Source organism: Amblyomma mixtum, chromosome 2, assembly GCF_055824585.1.
Source record: "Amblyomma mixtum isolate Tamu chromosome 2, ASM5582458v1, whole genome shotgun sequence".
Lineage (NCBI taxonomy): Eukaryota > Metazoa > Arthropoda > Arachnida > Ixodida > Ixodidae > Amblyomma > Amblyomma mixtum.
Window position 1 is genome coordinate 144512208 of NC_143013.1, and position 23578 is coordinate 144535785.

The following is a 23578-nucleotide window of genomic DNA, read 5'->3' on the forward strand; positions in this document are numbered from 1 at the left end:
AATGCGTATATGTGCTGAAATTATTGCTCTTAGGTGGCAAAAAGATCCTAGCCAGTCCAATGATGGCGTAGTCACTCTGTTAAAATCTTTAAACGAAAAAATTGACAAGAACCACGGCGAAATACCCTCCCAGCTGAATGAAGTTCGGCAAACATGAGCGTCAAAGCTAGAGCGTCAGATGGCCGGCATGAACGAAAGGCTTGTTGCCGTCGAAGAAAAAGTAGCTGCCTCGCAAGCCCCCGGCGCCTTTGACATTACCCGGGAAGTGTCTGAGGCTGTACAGAATGAAGCAGAGGCGTTTCATAAACGACTGGACGACCTCGAGGACAGGTCGCGACGCGATAATCTACTTTTTCACGGCCTCCCTGACACGGAAAACAAAACATGAGATGAATCTGAAAAACTCGTGCGTGAAAAGTTTCTTTCTGAAATGAACCTTGAGCTACACAGCGAGGCTGTAGCACGCGCGCATCGGCTGGGTAAATTTTCGTATGACAAATGTCGTCCTGTCATAGTCATGTTTACGAATTTTAAGATCCGAGAAGCTGTGTTTACTGACCGAAGCAAAATGAAAAATGCTGGGGTAAAGGTTAGTGAAGATTCTGCTTGTCAACTCGTAACGCACGTAAAAAACTTTTTGACTTTGGACAGGCAAGTGGAGAGAAGTACGCTATATAAGTAGAACAGCGCTAGACACCGGACGAAGGAAGAACAACACAGCCCAAGACGCTACTAGCAACTCGATTTTTATTGCGCCAGAAGCGAAATATATATCCGGAAAGTAAAAAAACAAAGAATAACAGTACAGACACTCAGATACATAAAGTGCAGTCATTGCAGGTGCATGCACAAGTCACAAAGTTAGATAGCGAATTTCTTTGTCAAGTAGCTTAATGGATGGCTTGCTGACGCAGTTCTGTCCTCTCTGATGAATGATTAGTGCCTCGAACACTTCCCTTGCTCTTTTCGGTCTATATTTCTTAATAACGCTCGTGCGGTCCAAGAAAGGTGTGCAGTTTTTTGACTGGCAGTTTTTGCAGTGTATGGCTAGATTGCTGCCAGTTCCTGTAGAATGTAATCTGGCGTGCTCGCTTAGTCTGGTGTTAAGACAGCGGCCTGTTTGCCCGACGTACGTTTTACCACAGGAGAGCGGCACGTCATAGACCACGCCGCACTGACAGTCAGTGTAGCGTCCTTGATGGTTGATGCCACACGGGGCGTGCGATGGTTCGTCATTGTTGACGCGCTCTCACTAGGCACTGAGTTTGTTGGGTGCAGAAAAGACCACTCGAATGCCAACGCGTCCCGCACACTTCTTGACCCTATGCGACAGTTTGTGAATGTAAGGTATGACGGTCGTCTTAGACGTTGGATTATCAAGCCGCCTGGCCTTCTTCGCATTGCCCAAGCAACTTGCCCAAGCCTCCGCCTTAAGAAGTACACTATTCGTCAGAACAAATTGTTCATAAAGAATAAGTGTTGCATCTACATTTCGGCATCAGATAGCGTCGGTGAATATCATATCAATAACGAAGCATCCCCACGCAGCCCTGTTAGTAGTGCCTTGCCAGCCGATAATTCTACCGCATAGCTACGTGCTCGTGGTCATGAGCTTCCAAATGACTTATGTGTTTTGTTCACTAATATTCGTAGTGTTGTTAACAAGCGTGATGATCTGTGTACTCTCATCGATACGTGCGATGCAGACATTTTGGTACTCACCGAAACCTGGCTGAATTCAAAGATTTCGAATGATGAGATACTAAACTGGGAAAAGGATTTCATTACTCATCGATGTGACCATTGAGACAGAATAGGAGGCGGTGTTCTGATAGCGGTCGGTGATCGTCGGCATTATTCACACGTGTCACTTGTTTCTTCACTAGAAATTGTATGCGCCTCTATGGCCTCTATACGCATTAATCATCGAGACGTAATCTTCTGCGCATGCTATCGCCCTCCAAATGCTCCATCGTCTTTTTGTCGTGAACTTCATGATGGGCTCAATCGAATTTTAGTTAGATTTCCTTCTTCGCCAAAATTTTTACTTGGTGATTTCAACATGCCAAAAATAAATTGGTCTGGCGCGTTTGCTTCCACTTTAGATTCGTCACCTGACACGACTGGCTTCACAAATATGTGCACTTACTTCAATTTTTTTCAGCTGATTACCCTGCCAACCCGAACCACCACTACTAGCGCTAATATTCTTGACCTTGTTCTGACTACGCTTCCTGAGCTTGTTCATTCAGTGGCATTTCTACCAGGCCTCAGTGACCACTCATTCATCCAGTTTGAGCTTAAAGACACTAACACACGTGTGCGACCCGGTCCCAAATATATCAGAGATTATTCAAAGGCCAGTTTTCCGTCGGTTAACACAGAACTCGAAATCTTCTTAGGTGAGTGCATGCCAAACTTTTATAGCCGTACTGTCGAAACGAACTGGCGCCTTTTTAAAGAAAAGGTTCATTTTCTAGTCCGAAAAAAAAAACTCAGGGGGCACTTTGGCTCTCTAAAGTGCTGCAAGGCGAAAGCGTTTCCTGGCACACTGTTTGTTTTATATTTATTTTTTATTTTTCATAATTTATTCTTTTTGCTCCTTTTCTTGTTTTTGTTTTTATTTTTATTTTCATATCGTATTTTATTTTGTTTTTATTTTTGCTTATTTCCTTATTTCTATTTTCTTTTTCTTGACTTTATTCCTTTTATTTTATTTATGAAACCTATGCATTCACTAGATGCGCCTTTATTCATGCTGGAACCTTGATCCTTCTTGGCAGAGTGGTAGCGTCTCCTCTTCAAATGCCAAAGGCCCTGGTTCGATTCCCACCCTCGGCGCAGTTTATTTTTAAGCAGTGACGCCGAAAGGCGGACAAGTCTGCCGACGCGTCTGTCGACACTCCTGCCGACCCGTCTGTCGACATTCCTGCCGACGCGTCTGTCGACATTCCTGCCGACGCGTCTGCTCACGACAGTATGAGGCATTAAAGGCTTTCGCCTTAATACATACCTTTACGCGTCATATCAGGCAAGCAACGTTCCTCGTGGTTCACTTCCGCATTAAAACGCCTTTTAAGTAAAAAAAAACGAGCTCATCGCACAGCGAAAACCACCGGTTGCTCTGATCACTGGGATTTGTATCGTGCCATAACAACTGATTATCGAAAAGCCTTAAAAAACGCCAAGCAGTTTTTTTTCCACAGTAAGCTTCCGTTTTTGTTGATTAATAATGCCAAAAAATTTTGGAACATAATTTCTGGTCCCAAGCATAAAGCAATAGCCCTAAACAATAGAAGCGGCGCTACCACTCCTTCATCAGAGTGCCCTCAAGAGCTTAACGACGCCTTCACTAATGCTTTTTTACAGCAATCATCTGATCTCTGCCCTCTTTTCAGCCTGTGCAGCCTGTCGGCCATTAATGGACCCAATTGTGTTTGGCAGTATTGGTACAGAAAGTCTAATTAATAATCTCATAATTTCTTCGTCTTCGGGAATCGACGACATAAATTCTAAATTTTTAAAGAAATACAAGTGTTTATTCCTCCATTTACTTGTGTGCACTGTTTTCGCGATCTTTGAATTCAGGACCGCTGCCCGGGGACTCGAAGGTGGGTAAGGTGGTACCAATATTCTAGTCTGGTGATGCTCATTGTGCCCTTAATTACAGACCCATATCATTAACCAGTGTCGCGTGTAAACTGTTTGAAGATGTAATTTATTCTAATCTGGTTAAATTTCTAGAAAATCATTCGTTTTTTTCCCTCATCAGCATGGCTTTCGTCAATCATTTTCTTGTGAAACGCAACTCATTTCCTTCACCCATGATTTATTTGATGCATTAGACAAGGTACTTTTCATTGACTGCGTATTTTTAGATTTTCAGAAAGCATTTGATCTTGTTAATCACCAACTACTTTGTTTTATGCTCGGTAAACTGAACATCGACCCAAACATTCTTTCATGGATCGAGAGTGTTTTGCGTAACAGAACTCAATTAGTCACTGCAAATAACGCTGATTCCTCACCATGCTCTGTTACCTCCGGCGTGCCTCAAGGTTCCGTACTCGGGCCGCTATTGTTTCTAATATACATTAACAACCTGACAATTACCTGAGTGGGCATGTCAGCTGGCGCGCCGAGAAAGCCATGTCAAATCCCTTTCTTCTGTTCACACAGATCCTACTACTAGACTGGACTCAGGCGGCCAACGCACATCAAGATGCAACTTGCCTGGTCAGCACCGCGCGTCCTTTCTACGGAGACTGCGCGCACGAATCACCACGCCATCTATTCTACATGACGCCACCTGGAGCGACATCATCCAACTACAAAAGGAGCCAACCTTTCCTGAGCACCTTAAGTGGGCATGTCAGCTGGCGCGCCGAGACAGCCATGTCAAATCCCTTTCTTCTGTTCACACAGATCCTACTACCAGACTGGACTCAGGCGGCCAACGCACATCAAGATGCAACTTGCGTGGTCAGCACCGCGCGTCCTTTATACGGAGACTGCGCGCACGAATCACCACGCCATCTATTCTACTTGACGCCACCTGGAGCGACATCATCCGACTACAAAAGGAGCCTACCTTTCCTGAGCGCCTTCAGTGGGCATGTGAGCTGGCGCGCCGAGAAAGCCATGTCAAATCCCTTTCTTCTGTTCACACAGATCCTACTACCAGACTGGACTCAGGCGGCCAACGCACATCAAGATGCAACTTGCCTGGTCAGCACCGCGCGTCCTTTCTACGGAGACTGCGCGCACGAATCACCACGCCATCTATTCTACTTGACGCCACGTGGAGCGACATCATCCGACTACAAAAGGAGCCTACCTCTCCTGAGCGCCTTCAGTGGGCATGTCAGCTGGCGCGCCGAGAAAGCCATGTCAAATCCCTTTCTTCTGTTCACACAGATCCGACTACTAGGCTGGACTCAGGCGGCCAACGCACATCAAGATGCAACTTGCCTGGTCAGCACCGCGCGCCCTTTCTATGGAGACTGCGCGCACGAATCACCACGCCATCTATTCTACTTGACGCCACCTGGAGCGACATCATCCGACTACAAAAGGAGCCTACCTTTCCTGAGCGCCTTCAGTGGGCATGTCAGCTTGCGCCCCTAGAAAGCCATGTCAAATCCCTTTCTTCTGTTCACACAGATCCTACTACCAGACTGGACTCAGGCGGCCAACGCACATCAAGATGCAACTTGCCCGGTCTGCACCGCGCGTCCTTTCTACGGAGACTGCGCGCACGAATCACCACGCCATCTATTCTACTTGACGCCACCTGGAGCGACATCATCCGACTACAAAAGGAGCCTATCTTTCCTGAGCGCCTTCAGTGGGCATGTCAGCTGGCGCGCCGAGAAAGCCATGTCAAATCCCTTTCTTCTGTTCACACAGATCCTACTACCGGACTGGACTCAGGCGGCCAACGCACATCAAGATGCAACTTGCCTGGTCAGCACCGCGCGTCCTTTCTACGGAGACTGCGCGGACGAATCACCACGCCATGTATTCTACTTGACGCCACCTGGAGCGACATCATCCGACTACAAAAGGAGCCTACCTTTCCTGAGCGCCTTCAGTGGGCATGTCAGCTGGCGCGCCGAGAAAGCCATGTCAAATCCCTTTCTTCTGTTCACACAGATCCTACTACCAGACTGGACTCAGGCGGCCAACGCACATCAAGATGCAACTTGCCTGGTCAGCACCGCGCGTCCTTTCTACGGAGACTGCGCGCACGAATCACCACGCCATCTATTCTACTTGACGCCACCTGGAGCGACATCATCCGACTACAAAAGGAGCCTATCTTTCCTGAGCGCCTTCAGTGGGCATGTCAGCTGGCGCGCCGAGAAAGCCATGTCAAATCCCTTTCTTCTGTTCACACAGATCCTACTACCAGACTGGACTCAGGCGGCCAACGCACATCAAGATGCAACTTGCCTGGTCAGCACCGCGCGCCCTTTCTACGGAGACTGCGCGCACGAATCACCACGCCATCTATTCTACTTGACGCCACCTGGAGCGACATCATCCGACTACAAAATGAGCCTACCTTTCCTGAGCGCCTTCAGTGGGCATGTCAGCTGGCGCGCCGAGAAAGCCATGTCAAATCCCTTTCTTCTGTTCACACAGATCCTACTACCAGACTGGACTCAGGCGGCCAACGCACATCAAGATGCAACTTGCCTGGTCAGCACCGCGCGTCCTTTCTACGGAGACTGCGCGCACGAATCACCACGCCATCTATTCTACTTGACGCCACCTGGAGCGACATCATCCGACTACAAAAGGAGCCTACCTTTCCTGAGCGCCTTCAGTGGGCATGTCAGCTGGCGCGCCCAGAAAGCCATGTCAAATCCCTTTCTTCTGTTCACACAGATCCTACTACCAGACTGGACTCAGGCGGCCAACTGCACATCAAGATGCAACTTGCCTGGCCAGCACCGCGCGTCCTTTCTACGGAGACTGCGCGCACGAATCACCACGCCATCTATTCTACCTGACGCCACCTGGAGCGACATCATCCGAATACAAAAGGAGCCTATCTTTCCTGAGCGCCTTCAGTGGGCATGTCAGCTGGCGCGCCGAGAAAGCGATGTCAAATCCCTTTCTTCTGTTCACACAGATCCTACTACCAGACTGGACACTGGCGGCCAACGCACATCAAGATGCAACTTGCCTGGTCAGCACCGCGCGCCCTTTCTACGGAGACTGCGCGCACGAATCACCACGCCATCTATTCTACTTGACGCCACCTGGAGCGACATCATCCTACTACAAAAGGAGCCTACCTTTCCTGAGCGCGTTCAGTGGGCATGTCAGCTGGCGCGCCGAGAAAGCCATGTCAAATCCCTTTCTTCTGTTCACACAGATCCTACTACCAGACTGGACTCAGGCGGCCAACGCACATCAAGATGCAACTTGCCTGGTCAGCACCGCGCGTCCTTTCTACGGAGACTGCGCGCACGAATCACCACGCCATCTATTCTACTTGACGCCACCTGGAGCGACATCATCCGACTACAAAAGGAGCCTACCTTTCCTGAGCGCCTTCAGTGGGCATGGCAGCTGGCGCGCCGAGAAAGCCATGTCAAATCCCTTTCTTCTGTTCACACAGATCCTACTACCAGATGGACTCAGGCGGCCAACGCACATCAAGATGCAAGTTGCCTGGTCAGCACCGCGCGCCCTTTCTACGGAGACTGCGCGCACGAATCACCACGCCATCTATTGTACTTGACGCCACCTGGAGCGACATCATCCAACTACAAAAGGAGCCTACCTTTCCTGAGCGCCTTCAGTGGGCATGTCAGCTGGCGCGCCGAGAAAGCCATGTCAAATCCCTTTCTTCTGTTCACACAGATCCTACTACCAGACTGGACACAGGCGGCCAACGCACATCAAGATGCAACTTGCCTGGTCAGCACCGCGCGTCCTTTCTACGGAGACTGCGCGCACGAATCACCACGCCATCTATTCTACTTGACGCCACCTGGAGCGACATCATCCGACTACAAAAGGAGCCTACCTTTCCTGAGCGCCTTCAGTGGGCATGTCAGCTGGCGCGCCGAGAAAGCCATGTCAAATCCCTTTCTTCTGTTCACACAGATCCTACTACCAGACTGGACTCAGGCGGCCAGCGCACATCAAGATGCAACTTGCCTGGTCAGCACCGCGCGTCCTTTCTACGGAGACTGCGCGCACGAATCACCACGCCATCTATTCTACTTGACGCCACCTGGAGCGACATCATCCGACTACAAAAGGAGCCTATCTTTCCTGAGCGCCTTCAGTGGGCATGTCAGCTGGCGCGCCGAGAAAGCCATGTCAAATCCCTTTCTTCTGTTCACACAGATCCTACTACCGGACTGGACTCAGGCGGCCAACGCACATCGAGATGCAACTTGCCTGGTCAGCACCGCGCGTCCTTTCTACGGAGACTGCGCGCAAGAATCACCACGCCATCAATTCTACTTGACGCCACCTGGAGCGACATCATCCGACTACAAAAGGAGCCTACCTTTCCTGAGCGCCTTCAGTGGGCATGTCAGCTGGCGCGCCGAGAAAGCCATGTCAAATCCCTTTCTTCTGTTCACACAGATCCTACTACCAGACTGGACTCAGGCGGCCAGCGCACATCAAGATGCAACTTGCCTGGTCAGCACCGCGCGTCCTTTCTACGGAGACTGCGCGCACGAATCACCACGCCATCTATTCTACTTGACGCCACCTGGAGCGACATCATCCGACTACAAAAGGAGCCTATCTTTCCTGAGCGCCTTCAGTGGGCATGTCAGCTGGCGCGCTGAGAAAGCCATGTCAAATCCCTTTCTTCTGTTCACACAGATCCTACTACCGGACTGGACTCAGGCGGCCAACGCACATCAAGATGCAACTTGCCTGGTCAGCACCGCGCGTCCTTTCTACGGAGACTGCGCGCAAGAATCACCACGCCATCAATTCTACTTGACGCCACCTGGAGCGACATCATCCGACTACAAAAGGAGCCTACCTTTCCTGAGCGCCTTCAGTGGGCATGTCAGCTGGCGCGCCGAGAAAGCCATGTCAAATCCCTTTCTTCTGTTCACACAGATCCTACTACCAGACTCGACTCAGGCTGCCAACGCACATCAAGATGCAACTTGCCTGGTCAGCACCGCGCGTCCTTTCTACGGAGACTGCGCGCACGAATCACCACGCCATCTATTCTACTTGACGCCACCTGGAGCGACATCATCCGACTACAAAAGGAGCCTACCTTTCCTCAGCGCCTTCAGTGGGCATGTCAGCTTGCGCCCCTAGAAAGCCATGTCAAATCCCTTTCTTCTGTTCACACAGATCCTACTACCAGACTGGACTCAGGCGGCCAACGCACATCAAGATGCAACTTGCCCGGTCTGCACCGCGCGTCCTTTCTACGGAGACTGCGCGCACGAATCACCACGCCATCTATTCTACTTGACGCCACCTGGAGCGACATCATCCGACTACAAAAGGAGCCTATCTTTCCTGAGCGCCTTCAGTGGGCATGTCAGCTGGCGCGCCGAGAAAGCCATGTCAAATCCCTTTCTTCTGTTCACACAGATCCTACTACCGGACTGGACTCAGGCGGCCAACGCACATCAAGATGCAACTTGCCTGGTCAGCACCGCGCGTCCTTTCTACGGAGACTGCGCGGACGAATCACCACGCCATGTATTCTACTTGACGCCACCTGGAGCGACATCATCCGACTACAAAAGGAGCCTACCTTTCCTGAGCGCCTTCAGTGGGCATGTCAGCTTGCGCCCCTAGAAAGCCATGTCAAATCCCTTTCTTCTGTTCACACAGATCCTACTACCAGACTGGACTCAGGCGGCCAACGCACATCAAGATGCAACTTGCCTGGTCAGCACCGCGCGTCCTTTCTACGGAGACTGCGCGCACGAATCACCACGCCATCTATTCTACTTGACGCCACGTGGAGCGACATCATCCGACTACAAAAGGAGCCTACCTTTCCTGAGCGCCTTCAGTGGGCATGTCAGCTGGCGCGCCGAGAAAGCCATGTCAAATCCATTTGTTCTGTTCACACAGACCCGACTACTAGACTGGACTCAGGCGGCCAACGCACATCAAGATGCAACTTGCCTGGTCAGCACCGCGCGTCCTTTCTACGGAGACTGCGCGCACGAATCACCACGCCATCTACTCTACTTGACGCGACCTGGAGCGACATCATCCGACTACAAAAGGAGCCTATCTTTCCTGAGCGCCTTCAGTGGGCATGTCCGCTGGCGCGCCCAGAAAGCCATGTCAAATCCCTTTCTTCTGTTCACACAGATCCTACTACCAGACTGGACTCAGGCGGCCAACGCACATCAAGATGCAACTTGCCTGGCCAGCACCGCGCGTCCTTTCTACGGAGACTGCGCGCACGAATCACCACGCCATCTATTCTACTTGACGCCACCTGGAGCGACATCATCCAAATACAAAAGGAGCCTATCTTTCCTGAGCGCCTTCAGTGGGCATGTCAGCTGGCGCGCCGAGAAAGCGATGTCAAATCCCTTTCTTCTGTTCACACAGATCCTACTACCAGACTGGACACAGGCGGCCAACGCACATCAAGATGCAACTTGCCTGGTCAGCACCGCGCGCCCTTTCTACGGAGACTGCGCGCACGAATCACCACGCCATCTATTCTACTTGACGCCACCTGGAGCGACATCATCCGACTACAAAAGGAGCCTACCTTTCCTGAGCGCCTTCAGTGGGCATGTCAGCTGGCGCGCCGAGAAAGCCATGTCAAATCCCTTTCTTCTGTTCACACAGATCCTACTACCAGACTGGACTCAGGCGGCCAACGCACATCAAGATGCAACTTGCCTGGTCAGCACCGCGCGTCCTTTCTACGGAGACTGCGCGCACGAATCACCACGCCATCTATTCTACTTGACGCCACCTGGAGCGACATCATCCGACTACAAAAGGAGCCTACCTTTCCTGAGCGCCTTCAGTGGGCATGTCAGCTGGCGCGCCCAGAAAGCCATGTCAAATCCCTTTCTTCTGTTCACACAGATCCTACTACCAGACTGGACTCAGGCGGCCAACGCACATCAAGATGCAACTTGCCTGGCCAGCACCGCGCGTCCTTTCTACGGAGACTGCGCGCACGAATCACCACGCCATCTATTCTACCTGACGCCACCTGGAGCGACATCATCCGAATACAAAAGGAGCCTATCTTTCCTGAGCGCCTTCAGTGGGCATGTCAGCTGGCGCGCCGAGAAAGCGATGTCAAATCCCTTTCTTCTGTTCACACAGATCCTACTACCAGACTGGACACTGGCGGCCAACGCACATCAAGATGCAACTTGCCTGGTCAGCACCGCGCGCCCTTTCTACGGAGACTGCGCGCACGAATCACCACGCCATCTATTCTACTTGACGCCACCTGGAGCGACATCATCCGACTACAAAAGGAGCCTACCTTTCCTGAGCGCGTTCAGTGGGCATCTCAGCTGGCGCGCCGAGAAAGCCATGTCAAATCCCTTTCTTCTGTTCACACAGATCCTACTACCAGACTGGACTCAGGCGGCCAACGCACATCAAGATGCAACTTGCCTGGTCAGCACCGCGCGTCCTTTCTACGGAGACTGCGCGCACGAATCACCACGCCATCTATTCTACTTGACGCCACCTGGAGCGACATCATCCGACTACAAAAGGAGCCTACCTTTCCTGAGCGCCTTCAGTGGGCATGGCAGCTGGCGCGCCGAGAAAGCCATGTCAAATCCCTTTCTTCTGTTCACACAGATCCTACTACCAGATGGACTCAGGCGGCCAACGCACATCAAGATGCAAGTTGCCTGGTCAGCACCGCGCGCCCTTTCTACGGAGACTGCGCGCACGAATCACCACGCCATCTATTGTACTTGACGCCACCTGGAGCGACATCATCCAACTACAAAGGAGCCTACCTTTCCTGAGCGCCTTCAGTGGGCATGTCAGCTGGCGCGCCGAGAAAGCCATGTCAAATCCCTTTCTTCTGTTCACACAGATCCTACTACCAGACTGGACACAGGCGGCCAACGCACATCAAGATGCAACTTGCCTGGTCAGCACCGCGCGTCCTTTCTACGGAGACTGCGCGCACGAATCACCACGCCATCTATTCTACTTGACGCCACCTGGAGCGACATCATCCGACTACAAAAGGAGCCTACCTTTCCTGAGCGCCTTCAGTGGGCATGTCAGCTGGCGCGCCGAGAAAGCCATGTCAAATCCCTTTCTTCTGTTCACACAGATCCTACTACCAGACTGGACTCAGGCGGCCAGCGCACATCAAGATGCAACTTGCCTGGTCAGCACCGCGCGTCCTTTCTACGGAGACTGCGCGCACGAATCACCACGCCATCTATTCTACTTGACGCCACCTGGAGCGACATCATCCGACTACAAAAGGAGCCTATCTTTCCTGAGCGCCTTCAGTGGGCATGTCAGCTGGCGCGCCGAGAAAGCCATGTCAAATCCCTTTCTTCTGTTCACACAGATCCTACTACCGGACTGGACTCAGGCGGCCAACGCACATCGAGATGCAACTTGCCTGGTCAGCACCGCGCGTCCTTTCTACGGAGACTGCGCGCAAGAATCACCACGCCATCAATTCTACTTGACGCCACCTGGAGCGACATCATCCGACTACAAAAGGAGCCTACCTTTCCTGAGCGCCTTCAGTGGGCATGTCAGCTGGCGCGCCGAGAAAGCCATGTCAAATCCCTTTCTTCTGTTCACACAGATCCTACTACCAGACTGGACTCAGGCGGCCAGCGCACATCAAGATGCAACTTGCCTGGTCAGCACCGCGCGTCCTTTCTACGGAGACTGCGCGCACGAATCACCACGCCATCTATTCTACTTGACGCCACCTGGAGCGACATCATCCGACTACAAAAGGAGCCTATCTTTCCTGAGCGCCTTCAGTGGGCATGTGAGCTGGCGCGCTGAGAAAGCCATGTCAAATCCCTTTCTTCTGTTCACACAGATCCTACTACCGGACTGGACTCAGGCGGCCAACGCACATCAAGATGCAACTTGCCTGGTCAGCACCGCGCGTCCTTTCTACGGAGACTGCGCGCAAGAATCACCACGCCATCAATTCTACTTGACGCCACCTGGAGCGACATCATCCGACTACAAAAGGAGCCTACCTTTCCTGAGCGCCTTCAGTGGGCATGTCAGCTGGCGCGCCGAGAAAGCCATGTCAAATCCCTTTCTTCTGTTCACACAGATCCTACTACCGGACTGGACTCAGGCGGCCAACGCACATCGAGATGCAACTTGCCTGGTCAGCACCGCGCGTCCTTTCTATGGAGACTGCGCGCAAGAATCACCACGCCATCAATTCTACTTGACGCCACCTGGAGCGACATCATCCGACTACAAAAGGAGCCTACCTTTCCTGAGCGCCTTCAGTGGGCATGTCAGCTGGCGCGCCGAGAAAGCCATGTCAAATCCCTTTCTTCTGTTCACACAGATCCTACTACCAGACTGGACTCAGGCGGCCAACGCACATCAAGATGCAACTTGCCTGGTCAGCACCGCGCGTCCTTTCTACGGAGACTGCGCGCACGAATCACCACGCCATCTATTCTACTTGACGCCACCTGGAGCGACATCATCCGACTACAAAAGGAGCCTACCTTTCCTGAGCGCCTTCAGTGGGCATGGCAGCTGGCGCGCCGAGAAAGCCATGTCAAATCCCTTTCTTCTGTTCACACAGATCCTACTACCAGATGGACTCAGGCGGCCAACGCACATCAAGATGCAAGTTGCCTGGTCAGCACCGCGCGCCCTTTCTACGGAGACTGCGCGCACGAATCACCACGCCATCTATTGTACTTGACGCCACCTGGAGCGACATCATCCAACTACAAAAGGAGCCTACCTTTCCTGAGCGCCTTCAGTGGGCATGTCAGCTGGCGCGCCGAGAAAGCCATGTCAAATCCCTTTCTTCTGTTCACACAGATCCTACTACCAGACTGGACACAGGCGGCCAACGCACATCAAGATGCAACTTGCCTGGTCAGCACCGCGCGTCCTTTCTACGGAGACTGCGCGCACGAATCACCACGCCATCTATTCTACTTGACGCCACCTGGAGCGACATCATCCGACTACAAAAGGAGCCTACCTTTCCTGATTGCCTTCAGTGGGCATGTCAGCTGGCGCGCCGAGAAAGCCATGTCAAATCCCTTTCTTCTGTTCACACAGATCCTACTACCAGACTGGACTCAGGCGGCCAGCGCACATCAAGATGCAACTTGCCTGGTCAGCACCGCGCGTCCTTTCTACGGAGACTGCGCCCACGAATCACCACGCCATCTATTCTACTTGACGCCACCTGGAGCGACATCATCCGACTACAAAAGGAGCCTATCTTTCCTGAGCGCCTTCAGTGGGCATGTCAGCTGGCGCGCCGAGAAAGCCATGTCAAATCCCTTTCTTCTGTTCACACAGATCCTACTACCGGACTGGACTCAGGCGGCCAACGCACATCGAGATGCAACTTGCCTGGTCAGCACCGCGCGTCCTTTCTACGGAGACTGCGCGCAAGAATCACCACGCCATCAATTCTACTTGACGCCACCTGGAGCGACATCATCCGACTACAAAAGGAGCCTACCTTTCCTGAGCGCCTTCAGTGGGCATGTCAGCTGGCGCGCCGAGAAAGCCATGTCAAATCCCTTTCTTCTGTTCACACAGATCCTACTACCAGACTGGACTCAGGCGGCCAACGCACATCAAGATGCAACTTGCCTGGTCAGCACCGCGCGTCCTTTCTACGGAGACTGCGCGCACGAATCACCACGCCATCTATTCTACTTGACGCGACCTGGAGCTACATCATCCGACTACAAAAGGAGCCTATCTTTCCTGAGCGCTTTCAGTGGGCATGTCAGCTGGCGCGCCGAGAAAGCCATGTCAAATCCCTTTCTTCTGTTCACACAGATCCTACTACCAGATTGGACACAGGCGGCCAACGCACATCAAGATGCAACTTGCCTGGTCAGCACCGCGCGCCCTTTCTACGGAGACTGCGCGCACGAATCACCACGCCATCTATTCTACTTGACGCCACCTGGAGCGACATCATTCGACTACAAAAGGAGCCTACCTTTCCTGAGCGCCTTAAGTGGGCATGTCAGCTGGCGCGCCGAGAAAGCCATGTCAAATCCCTTTCTTCTGTTCACACAGATCCTACTACCAGACTGGACTCAGGCGGCCAACGCACATCAAGATGCAACTTGCCTGGTGAAGTGAAGTGAAGTTTATTTTGACATCGATTTGTCAGAGGTGACGGGACAAAAGGCAATTCATTTTTTGCCTGACGTGGCCCCGTCACCCGTTACATTGCTCAGGGGGGTGGCAAAATTACACAGTAAAGTACACAAAGCAAAAACAAGAAAAGTAACAACAACGCATACGTACTGCATGAATTATATGTAACGATCAATGACTTATACATAATTAACACAGATGCAATGAAAAATAAAGGAAAAAACAACGCATAACTAAAATGTAGCTAGGACAAAACAAAAATATTGAAATAGCAAACAATGAGATGCATAGAATTAACATACAGGCAAGGGGAGAAATAGCACGCAAACCAAAAACAATGAAATCCGCATTGCATGCCTCCTACGTCTTTAGGACAACAAAACCAAAAATAGCGAACCTGGACATACACGCAGCGAGTAAAAAAAACAAAAACAAAAAAAACTAGAAACTGGACATTTTATGGAGGAGATAGGGACAGAAGGTACATTTTAACATTGTTCTTGAAGTTACGGGGGGAACGAGGCTGCTGCACAAGTTCCATAATACGTGGGTGTTTATTAAGTAAATCAGGAATTAAGTAATCAATGCGCTGCATACCATAATTCGTTCTCATCAGAGGCATTTGAAAATTACTATACCTGAAATCATAAGGTTTATTGTTAGGGAAGTATAAAGCATAAAAGGAAACTGGGTCACGGGTGACTTCATGATAAATATGATATGCAAGCTTTAGTTGAAATAGTTCGTTTATCTTGAGTAAATTATGTTTTAAGAATAATGGGTATGTATGTTATAGCGGACCTACATCTTCTGTGCAACGCAGAGCTCGTTTTTGCAATATCTCAAGCCTGTGCAAGTTTGTCTTGGTAGTGGTGCCCCAGATTAACAGACAGTAATGTAAATGAGACTGTACTAAAGCAAAATACAACTGACGTTTAATAGAGCTGGGAACCAAATATCTCACTTTATACAAAATGCCTAGAGATCTAGAGATATTTGTGTGAACCTTATTTATATGAGAAGTCCAGCTTAAGTTTTCCTCAAATAAGACACCTAAGAACTTATAAATGGAAACGCGTTCAAGGGCTGAGTCTTGGTACTTGACCTGGATATTAAAATCTTCAGGTTTATTTCGCGGCTTAAACATTACGTACTTTCTTTTCCGAACGTTCAATTGCATTTGGTTTATCCGGAGCCAGCATGAAAGCTCATGTAGCCAGGTGTTCGAGAAGGTTTCTAGTGCAGATAACTGTTTTTCTGAAAAAAAACACACTGGTGTCATCTGCATAAAGTATAATATCGCAATATCCTTTCTATGGAGACTGCGCGCACGAATCACCACGCCATCTATTCTACTTGACGCCACCTGGAGCGACATCATCCGACTACAAAAGGAGCCTACCTTTCCTGAGAGCCTTCAGTGGGCATGTCAGCTGGCGCGCCGAGAAAGCCATGTCAAATCCCTTTCTTCTGTTCACACAGATCCTACTACCAGACTGGACTCAGGCGGCCAACGCACATCAAGATGCAACTTGCCTGGTCAGCACCGCGCGTCCTTTCTACGGAGACTGCGCGCACGAATCACCACGCCATCTATTCTACTTGACGCCACCTGGAGCGACATCATCCGACTACAAAAGGAGCCTACCTTTCCTGAGCGCCTTCAGTGGGCATGGCAGCTGGCGCGCCGAGAAAGCCATGTCAAATCCCTTTCTTCTGTTCACACAGATCCTACTACCAGATGGACTCAGGCGGCCAACGCACATCAAGATGCAAGTTGCCTGGTCAGCACCGCGCGCCCTTTCTACGGAGACTGCGCGCACGAATCACCACGCCATCTATTGTACTTGACGCCACCTGGAGCGACATCATCCAACTACAAAAGGAGCCTACCTTTCCTGAGCGCCTTCAGTGGGCATGTCAGCTGGCGCGCCGAGAAAGCCATGTCAAATCCCTTTCTTCTGTTCACACAGATCCTACTACCAGACTGGACACAGGCGGCCAACGCACATCAAGATGCAACTTGCCTGGTCAGCACCGCGCGTCCTTTCTACGGAGACTGCGCGCAAGAATCACCACGCCATCAATTCTACTTGACGCCACCTGGAGCGACATCATCCGACTACAAAAGGAGCCTACCTTTCCTGAGCGCCTTCAGTGGGCATGTCAGCTGGCGCGCCGAGAAAGCCATGTCAAATCCCTTTCTTCTGTTCACACAGATCCTACTACCAGACTGGACTCAGGCGGCCAGCGCACATCAAGATGCAACTTGCCTGGTCAGCACCGCGCGTCCTTTCTACGGAGACTGCGCGCACGAATCACCACGCCATCTATTCTACTTGACGCCACCTGGAGCGACATCATCCGACTACAAAAGGAGCCTATCTTTCCTGAGCGCCTTCAGTGGGCATGTGAGCTGGCGCGCTGAGAAAGCCATGTCAAATCCCTTTCTTCTGTTCACACAGATCCTACTACCGGACTGGACTCAGGCGGCCAACGCACATCAAGATGCAACTTGCCTGGTCAGCACCGCGCGTCCTTTCTACGGAGACTGCGCGCAAGAATCACCACGCCATCAATTCTACTTGACGCCACCTGGAGCGACATCATCCGACTACAAAAGGAGCCTACCTTTCCTGAGCGCCTTCAGTGGGCATGTCAGCTGGCGCGCCGAGAAAGCCATGTCAAATCCCTTTCTTCTGTTCACACAGATCCTACTACCGGACTGGACTCAGGCGGCCAACGCACATCGAGATGCAACTTGCCTGGTCAGCACCGCGCGTCCTTTCTACGGAGACTGCGCGCAAGAATCACCACGCCATCAATTCTACTTGACGCCACCTGGAGCGACATCATCCGACTACAAAAGGAGCCTACCTTTCCTGAGCGCCTTCAGTGGGCATGTCAGCTGGCGCGCCGAGAAAGCCATGTCAAATCCCTTTCTTCTGTTCACACAGATCCTACTACCAGACTGGACTCAGGCGGCCAACGCACATCAAGATGCAACTTGCCTGGTCAGCACCGCGCGTCCTTTCTACGGAGACTGCGCGCACGAATCACCACGCCATCTATTCTACTTGACGCCACCTGGAGCGACATCATCCGACTACAAAAGGAGCCTACCTTTCCTGAGCGCCTTCAGTGGGCATGGCAGCTGGCGCGCCGAGAAAGCCATGTCAAATCCCTTTCTTCTGTTCACACAGATCCTACTACCAGATGGACTCAGGCGGCCAACGCACATCAAGATGCAAGTTGCCTGGTCAGCACCGCGCGCCCTTTCTACGGAGACTGCGCGCACGAATCACCACGCCATCTATTGTACTTGACGCCACCTGGAGCGACATCATCCAACTACAAAAGGAGCCTACCTTTCCTGAGCGCCTTCAGTGGGCATGTCAGCTGGCGCGCCGAGAAAGCCATGTCAAATCCCTTTCTTCTGTTCACACAGATCCTACTACCAGACTGGACACAGGCGGCCAACGCACATCAAGATGCAACTTGCCTGGTCAGCACCGCGCGTCCTTTCTACGGAGACTGCGCGCACGAATCACCACGCCATCTATTCTACTTGACGCCACCTGGAGCGACATCATCCGACTACAAAAGGAGCCTACCTTTCCTGAGCGCCTTCAGTGGGCATGTCAGCTGGCGCGCCGAGAAAGCCATGTCAAATCCCTTTCTTCTGTTCACACAGATCCTACTACCAGACTGGACTCAGGCGGCCAGCGCACATCAAGATGCAACTTGCCTGGTCAGCACCGCGCGTCCTTTCTACGGAGACTGCGCGCACGAATCACCACGCCATCTATTCTACTTGACGCCACCTGGAGCGACATCATCCGACTACAAAAGGAGCCTATCTTTCCTGAGCGCCTTCAGTGGGCATGTCAGCTGGCGCGCCGAGAAAGCCATGTCAAATCCCTTTCTTCTGTTCACACAGATCCTACTACCGGACTGGACTCAGGCGGCCAACGCACATCGAGATGCAACTTGCCTGGTCAGCACCGCGCGTCCTTTCTACGGAGACTGCGCGCAAGAATCACCACGCCATCAATTCTACTTGATGCCACCTGGAGCGACATCATCCGACTACAAAAGGAGCCTACCTTTCCTGAGCGCCTTCAGTGGGCATGTCAGCTGGCGCGCCGAGAAAGCCATGTCAAATCCCTTCTGTTCACACAGATCCTACTACCAGACTGGACTCAGGCGGCCAACGCACATCAAGATGCAACTTGCCTGGTCAGCACCGCGCGTCCTTTCTACGGAGACTGCGCGCACGAATCACCACGCCATCTATTCTACTTGACGCGACCTGGAGCTACATCATCCGACTACAAAAGGAGCCTATCTTTCCTGAGCGCCTTCAGTGGGCATGTCAGCTGGCGCGCCGAGAAAGCCATGTCAAATCCCTTTCTTCTGTTCACACAGATCCTACTACCAGATTGGACACAGGCGGCCAACGCACATCAAGATGCAACTTGCCTGGTCAGCACCGCGCGCCCTTTCTACGGAGACTGCGCGCACGAATCACCACGCCATCTATTCTACTTGACGCCACCTGGAGCGACATCATCCGACTACAAAAGGAGCCTATCTTTCCTGAGCGCCTTCAGTGGGCATGTGAGCTGGCGCGCTGAGAAAGCCATGTCAAATCCCTTTCTTCTGTTCACACAGATCCTACTACCGGACTGGACTCAGGCGGCCAACGCACATCAAGATGCAACTTGCCCGGTGAAGTGAAGTGAAGTTTATTTTGACATCGATTTGTCAGAGGTGACGGGACAAAAGGCAATTCATTTTTTGCCTGACGTGGCCCCGTCACCCGTTACATTGCTCAGGGGGGTGGCAAAATTACACAGTAAAGTACACAAAGCAAAAACAAGAAAAGTAACAACAACGCATACGTACTGCATGAATTATATGTAACGATCAATGACTTATACATAATTAACACAGATGCAATGAAAAATAAAGGAAAAAACAACGCATAACTAAAATGTAGCTAGGACAAAACAAAAATATTGAAATAGCAAACAATGAGATGCATAGAATTAACATACAGGCAAGGGGAGAAATAGCACGCAAACCAAAAACAATGAAATCCGCATTGCATGCCTCCTACGTCTTTAGGACAACAAAACCAAAAATAGCGAACCTGGACATACACGCAGCGAGTAAAAAAAACAAAAACAAAAAAAACTAGAAACTGGACATTTTATGGAGGAGATAGGGACAGAAGGTACATTTTAACATTGTTCTTGAAGTTACGGGGGGAACGAGGCTGCTGCACAAGTTCCATAATACGTGGGTGTTTATTAAGTAAATCAGGAATTAAGTAATCAATGCGCTGCATACCATAATTCGTTCTCATCAGAGGCATTTGAAAATTACTATACCTGAAATCATAAGGTTTATTGTTAGGGAAGTATAAAGCATAAAAGGAAACTGGGTCACGGGTGACTTCATGATAAATATGATATGCAAGCTTTAGTTGAAATAGTTCGTTTATCTTGAGTAAATTATGTTTTAAGAATAATGGGTATGTATGTTATAGCGGACCTACATCTTCTGTGCAACGCAGAGCTCGTTTTTGCAATATCTCAAGCCTGTGCAAGTTTGTCTTGGTAGTGGTGCCCCAGATTAACAGACAGTAATGTAAATGAGACTGTACTAAAGCAAAATACAACTGACGTTTAATAGAGCTGGGAACCAAATATCTCACTTTATACAAAATGCCTAGAGATCTAGAGATATTTGTGTGAACCTTATTTATATGAGAAGCCCAGCTTAAGTTTTCCTCAAATAAGACACCTAAGAACTTATAAATGGAAACGCGTTCAAGGGCTGAGTCTTGGTACTTGACCTGGATATTAAAATCTTCAGGTTTATTTCGCGGCTTAAACATTACGTACTTTCTTTTCCGAACGTTCAATTGCATTTGGTTTATCCGGAGCCAGCATGAAAGCTCATGTAGCCAGGTGTTCGAGAAGGTTTCTAGTGCAGATAACTGTTTTTCTGAAAAAAAAACACACTGGTGTCATCTGCATAAAGTATAATATCGCAATATCCTTTCTATGGAGACTGCGCGCACGAATCACCACGCCATCTATTCTACTTGACGCCACCTGGAGCGACATCATCCGACTACAAAAGGAGCCTACCTTTCCTGAGAGCCTTCAGTGGGCATGTCAGCTGGCGCGCCGAGAAAGCCATGTCAAATCCCTTTCTTCTGTTCACACAGATCCTACTACCAGACTGGACTCAGGCGGCCAACGCACATCAAGATGCAACTTGCCTGGTCAGCACCGCGCGTCCTTTCTACGGAGACTGCGCGCACGAATCACCACGCCATCTATTCTACTTGACGCCACCTGGAGCGACATCATCCGACTACAAAAGGAGCCTACCTTTCCTGAGCGCCTTCAGTGGGCATGGCAGCTGGCGCGCCGAGAAAGCCATGTCAAATCCCTTTCTTCTGTTCACACAGATCCTACTACCAGATGGACTCAGGCGGCCAACGCACATCAAGATGCAAGTTGCCTGGTCAGCACCGCGCGCCCTTTCTACGGAGACTGCGCGCACGAATCACCACGCCATCTATTGTACTTGACGCCACCTGGAGCGACATCATCCAACTACAAAAGGAGCCTACCTTTCCTGAGCGCCTTCAGTGGGCATGTCAGCTGGCGCGCCGAGAAAGCCATGTCAAATCCCTTTCTTCTGTTCACACAGATCCTACTACCAGACTGGACACAGGCGGCCAACGCACATCAAGATGCAACTTGCCTGGTCAGCACCGCGCGTCCTTTCTACGGAGACTGCGCGCACGAATCACCACGCCATCTATTCTACTTGACGCCACCTGGAGCGACATCATCCGACTACAAAAGGAGCCTACCTTTCCTGAGCGCCTTCAGTGGGCATGTCAGCTGGCGCGCCGAGAAAGCCATGTCAAATCCCTTTCTTCTGTTCACACAGATCCTACTACCAGACTGGACTCAGGCGGCCAGCGCACATCAAGATGCAACTTGCCTGGTCAGCACCGCGCGTCCTTTCTACGGAGACTGCGCGCACGAATCACCACGCCATCTATTCTACTTGACGCCACCTGGAGCGACATCATCCGACTACAAAAGGAGCCTATCTTTCCTGAGCGCCTTCAGTGGGCATGTCAGCTGGCGCGCCGAGAAAGCCATGTCAAATCCCTTTCTTCTGTTCACACAGATCCTACTACCGGACTGGACTCAGGCGGCCAACGCACATCGAGATGCAACTTGCCTGGTCAGCACCGCGCGTCCTTTCTACGGAGACTGCGCGCAAGAATCACCACGCCATCAATTCTACTTGACGCCACCTGGAGCGACATCATCCGACTACAAAAGGAGCCTACCTTTCCTGAGCGCCTTCAGTGGGCATGTCAGCTGGCGCGCCGAGAAAGCCATGTCAAATCCCTTTCTTCTGTTCACACAGATCCTACTACCAGACTGGACTCAGGCGGCCAGCGCACATCAAGATGCAACTTGCCTGGTCAGCACCGCGCGTCCTTTCTACGGAGACTGCGCGCACGAATCACCACGCCATCTATTCTACTTGACGCCACCTGGAGCGACATCATCCGACTACAAAAGGAGCCTATCTTTCCTGAGCGCCTTCAGTGGGCATGTGAGCTGGCGCGCTGAGAAAGCCATGTCAAATCCCTTTCTTCTGTTCACACAGATCCTACTACCGGACTGGACTCAGGCGGCCAACGCACATCAAGATGCAACTTGCCTGGTCAGCACCGCGCGTCCTTTCTACGGAGACTGCGCGCAAGAATCACCACGCCATCAATTCTACTTGACGCCACCTGGAGCGACATCATCCGACTACAAAAGGAGCCTACCTTTCCTGAGCGCCTTCAGTGGGCATGTCAGCTGGCGCGCCGAGAAAGCCATGTCAAATCCCTTTCTTCTGTTCACACAGATCCTACTACCGGACTGGACTCAGGCGGCCAACGCACATCGAGATGCAACTTGCCTGGTCAGCACCGCGCGTCCTTTCTACGGAGACTGCGCGCAAGAATCACCACGCCATCAATTCTACTTGACGCCACCTGGAGCGACATCATCCGACTACAAAAGGAGCCTACCTTTCCTGAGCGCCTTCAGTGGGCATGTCAGCTGGCGCGCCGAGAAAGCCATGTCAAATCCCTTTCTTCTGTTCACACAGATCCTACTACCGGACTGGACTCAGGCGGCCAACGCACATCGAGATGCAACTTGCCTGGTCAGCACCGCGCGTCCTTTCTACGGAGACTGCGCGCAAGAATCACCACGCCATCAATTCTACTTGACGCCACCTGGAGCGACATCATCCGACTACAAAAGGAGCCTACCTTTCCTGAGCGCCTTCAGTGGGCATGTCAGCTGGCGCGCCGAGAAAGCCATGTCAAATCCCTTTCTTCTGTTCACACAGATCCTACTACCAGACTGGACTCAGGCGGCCAACGCACATCAAGATGCAACTTGCCTGGTCAGCACCGCGCGTCCTTTCTACGGAGACTGCGCGCACGAATCACCACGCCATCTATTCTACTTGACGCCACCTGGAGCGACATCATCCGACTACAAAAGGAGCCTACCTTTCCTGAGCGCCTTCAGTGGGCATGGCAGCTGGCGCGCCGAGAAAGCCATGTCAAATCCCTTTCTTCTGTTCACACAGATCCTACTACCAGATGGACTCAGGCGGCCAACGCACATCA

At 51.3% G+C, this 23578-nt stretch overlaps 1 protein-coding gene across 1 annotated transcript in view; it reads left to right on the top strand.

The window, feature by feature from the left end:
- Window positions 1–23578, top strand: part of LOC149361143 (uncharacterized) — a 34441-nt gene that overhangs the window by 5793 nt on the left and 5070 nt on the right. Inside the window, exon 2 of the mRNA XM_089568006.1 lies at window positions 3589–3611. Coding sequence (XP_089424132.1) covers window positions 3589–3611 — 23 coding nt within the window. The remainder of the gene's footprint in view (window positions 1–3588; window positions 3612–23578) is intronic.